The sequence below is a fragment of the Cryptomeria japonica genome, chromosome 9 (genome assembly GCF_030272615.1).
Source record: "Cryptomeria japonica chromosome 9, Sugi_1.0, whole genome shotgun sequence".
Taxonomy (NCBI): domain Eukaryota; kingdom Viridiplantae; phylum Streptophyta; class Pinopsida; order Cupressales; family Cupressaceae; genus Cryptomeria; species Cryptomeria japonica.
Window position 1 is genome coordinate 510,938,212 of NC_081413.1, and position 2,861 is coordinate 510,941,072.

General features: G+C 31.8%; 1 protein-coding gene across 1 annotated transcript; it reads left to right on the forward strand.

The window, feature by feature from the left end:
• Positions 1 to 345: 345 nt before the first annotated feature.
• Positions 346 to 930, forward strand: LOC131046975 (disease resistance response protein 206-like). The gene has a single exon (XM_057980792.2). The coding sequence runs from the start codon at positions 346 to 348 to the stop codon at positions 928 to 930; it is 585 nt and encodes a 194-aa protein (XP_057836775.2).
• Positions 931 to 2,861: the final 1,931 nt, after the last annotated feature.

Consider the following 2,861-nt stretch of genomic DNA (forward strand, 5'->3'; position numbering starts at 1 on the left):
GTATGGTTTGTTCGATATGTTTGCATTTTGTTGATGAAAAGCGAGATCTCTGTTTTGTCACATCCATGTCTCATATGAAGTCAAAGGATTGAAGCCAAAACTTACTGGCTTCATCTTGCTGGTCTTTGTTACGAATCACATTTGAAGAAAACGCTCTTCCTGAGCATTAATCGATTAATTAAAACTCACATATCTAAATAAATATAATAATAATACAGTGCAAAAAGACGATAATGCCTCCATGGTCATACTGTAATTACGATGGAAGCTATATAAAGCAATCTATTCCACCTTGTGAAGTAATATGCTCTACTGATATCTCGTATACTAGAGATTTCATGAGATATGGGTTTTGAGTCTAGCGGTAGAATGCTTTTTAATTTGTGCTATATGTGGCTTCTGCTCTCTTCCATGATGCTCAGAAATGTAGATGGGCATGGATGGACAAAGCAACATCCAAAGCCATGTAAGAACTTCGTGTTATACTTTCATAATATACTTTACACTGGCAAAAACCTTGAGAATGCAACTGCTATCCTGGTTGCGCACCCTCCGTGGGGTAATCTATCTACTTTTGCCGATCCATTCTCGTTTGGAGATATGGTTGTGTTTGACGATCCTATTACTCTTGATCAAAATCTACACTCTCCTCCTGTGGGTAGAGCGCAGGGATTTTATTTCTACAACATGAAGACTACTTACAATGCTTGGCTTGGCTTCACATTTGTGCTGAATTCAACAGATTATAAGGGCACCCTCACCTTCAATGGTGCCGATCCATTGTTCGCTCAGTACAGAGATATATCTGTAGTGGGTGGAACGGGTGACTTCCTAATGGCGAGAGGAATTGCCACCCTTTCTACCGATTCACTTCAGGGAACTGTTTATTTCCGCCTCAGGGTTAACATCACACTCTATGAGTGCTATTGATAATTGTTAACTAAATGGGTGGTCTTTATTTAGAGAATAATGTGTTGGGGGCTGTTTACTTTAGTAGAGTTATATTCTTGAGAATAAGTCATATCTGAATTGGCAGTAGATTGGTGAAAGAGGGATCATAAGTTCAATTGGTAGATCATTCTATTAGCAAATGGAAGGTCTTAGGTTTGAATTTTAGGTGTGTCATATGAACTTGTAGCTCAACATGCAGTACCAGATTTATGTTAGAAACCCAAAGCATCTATAGAGTCATTTAAGGTCATGGTCTTTGAGATAAGTCTTAAGTTTGAGTCCTAGTTAGTTCATATGAATTGTAGCTCAATATATATGTTGTTTAGATTGGCTCTTTTAAATAATGTAACGATGGATCTTATTTGTGTGTTTTTTTAGAATATATTTATGGATAAAACAAATTTTAGAGGTTTGATTTTTTTCCTTTCTTGTGATATATTGTGAGAAAATTATTTAGGAAAAAGTCAATCAATTTATACATACTATTGTACATGGATTTATATAAGTAAGACGAGAATCAATTTTAAATTACATCATGTTTTATATAATTTTGAATTAGAATATGACAATTAATGTTTAAAACTACAATACTAGCTTTTATAAGGCTAAGTGCTTAATTATTATATGAAAATTCTTTTATATTGAAATCTTATTTTAAAAATAAAACAAAAATGAAAGGTAATATATCTCTTGATATTTAGAGCTTGAAGGGTTTTGAAATAATTTATCTCAATTGTTTTAGATCTTCTAGATTAGATTGTGTGCCAAAACTTTTAACATCAACATTTTGAATCACACTGCGTGATTCAGTTTTAAGATCTCTTTTGAACTCTTTCTCATCCTGATGATGAATCAAGAGTGTGATTCGAAATGTTGATGTTAAAATTTTTGGCACACAATCTAATCCAGAAGCTCTAAAAGAATTATAATATGGATTGTTGAAATCTGATAGCATTAAATTATCTCAAGTTAAAATGTGTTGAAATTCTCAAGATTAGGTATTACCTCATAATAGGCAACTATTGTAATGACTTGAAATCTTTCAATGCTATTTATTCTGAAGTTTATTTTTAATATAAACTTGTTCAAATAAACAATGAACTAAATCTATAGTATTTACTAAATTTATGATAATTTAACAAACAACCCACTAGTTGTGCTCACCAACACTAAGTAAATTTAGTGCAATTAGAATTTAGATATATATTTTTAATCTCAAATATCAAGTAATAATTATAAGTAATGTTAAGGTCTAATACAACATTACTTTTATTCATATTTTAGTAAAATAGACGTGTATTAATATGCATTATATTTGGCTCTAATAATTCAAATGAGTTATGTCTCTATAGTATGAAATCAATTTTTTCCATGAGTGATCATTTACACAATCAATATTTAAGCTTTTAATAGTGTCATGACATATACCAAATAAATTATTGGGTAAATTTGATTAGTTAGTATCTTTCTATATTTTGTTCTCTTTCTAACAATGAAGCGTCAGTGATATTTTGTGCTTAAATTTTAGAGGTTGCATATTTCTCATTGTTTTGAGAAGATTTAAAGTGTTGTAAAAGCTTTGGCAGCCTTAAATTTAGGTTTATTTTTATTACATATCTCTATCCCTTTCCTTTTAAAATAATTTGATGAAGAGCTTGCTTCAAATTTCTTAGGGGTTATTTACTGGAGCACACATTGTCCCCCATTAACTGAGCTTCCTATAAAGTTCTTTCAGGGAGTACAAACTTTAAGGAAAAATCGCGAGTGCAATACTAATTCATAAAACTATGGATAAGACACTATCTAAACAATAATGGAAGGGGTAGGGGTCACACTAGGGGTCACTAAAGGTGACCACATGACCTCTATATCCTAGTGATCACACATGGTAGATATGTAGAAGCTCTTTC

What these genes read in the sequence shown, in the direction of transcription:
- LOC131046975 (XM_057980792.2), top strand. Translation starts at nt 346, where the DNA reads ATGGGTTTTGAGTCTAGCGGTAGAATGCTTTTTAATTTGTGCTATATG.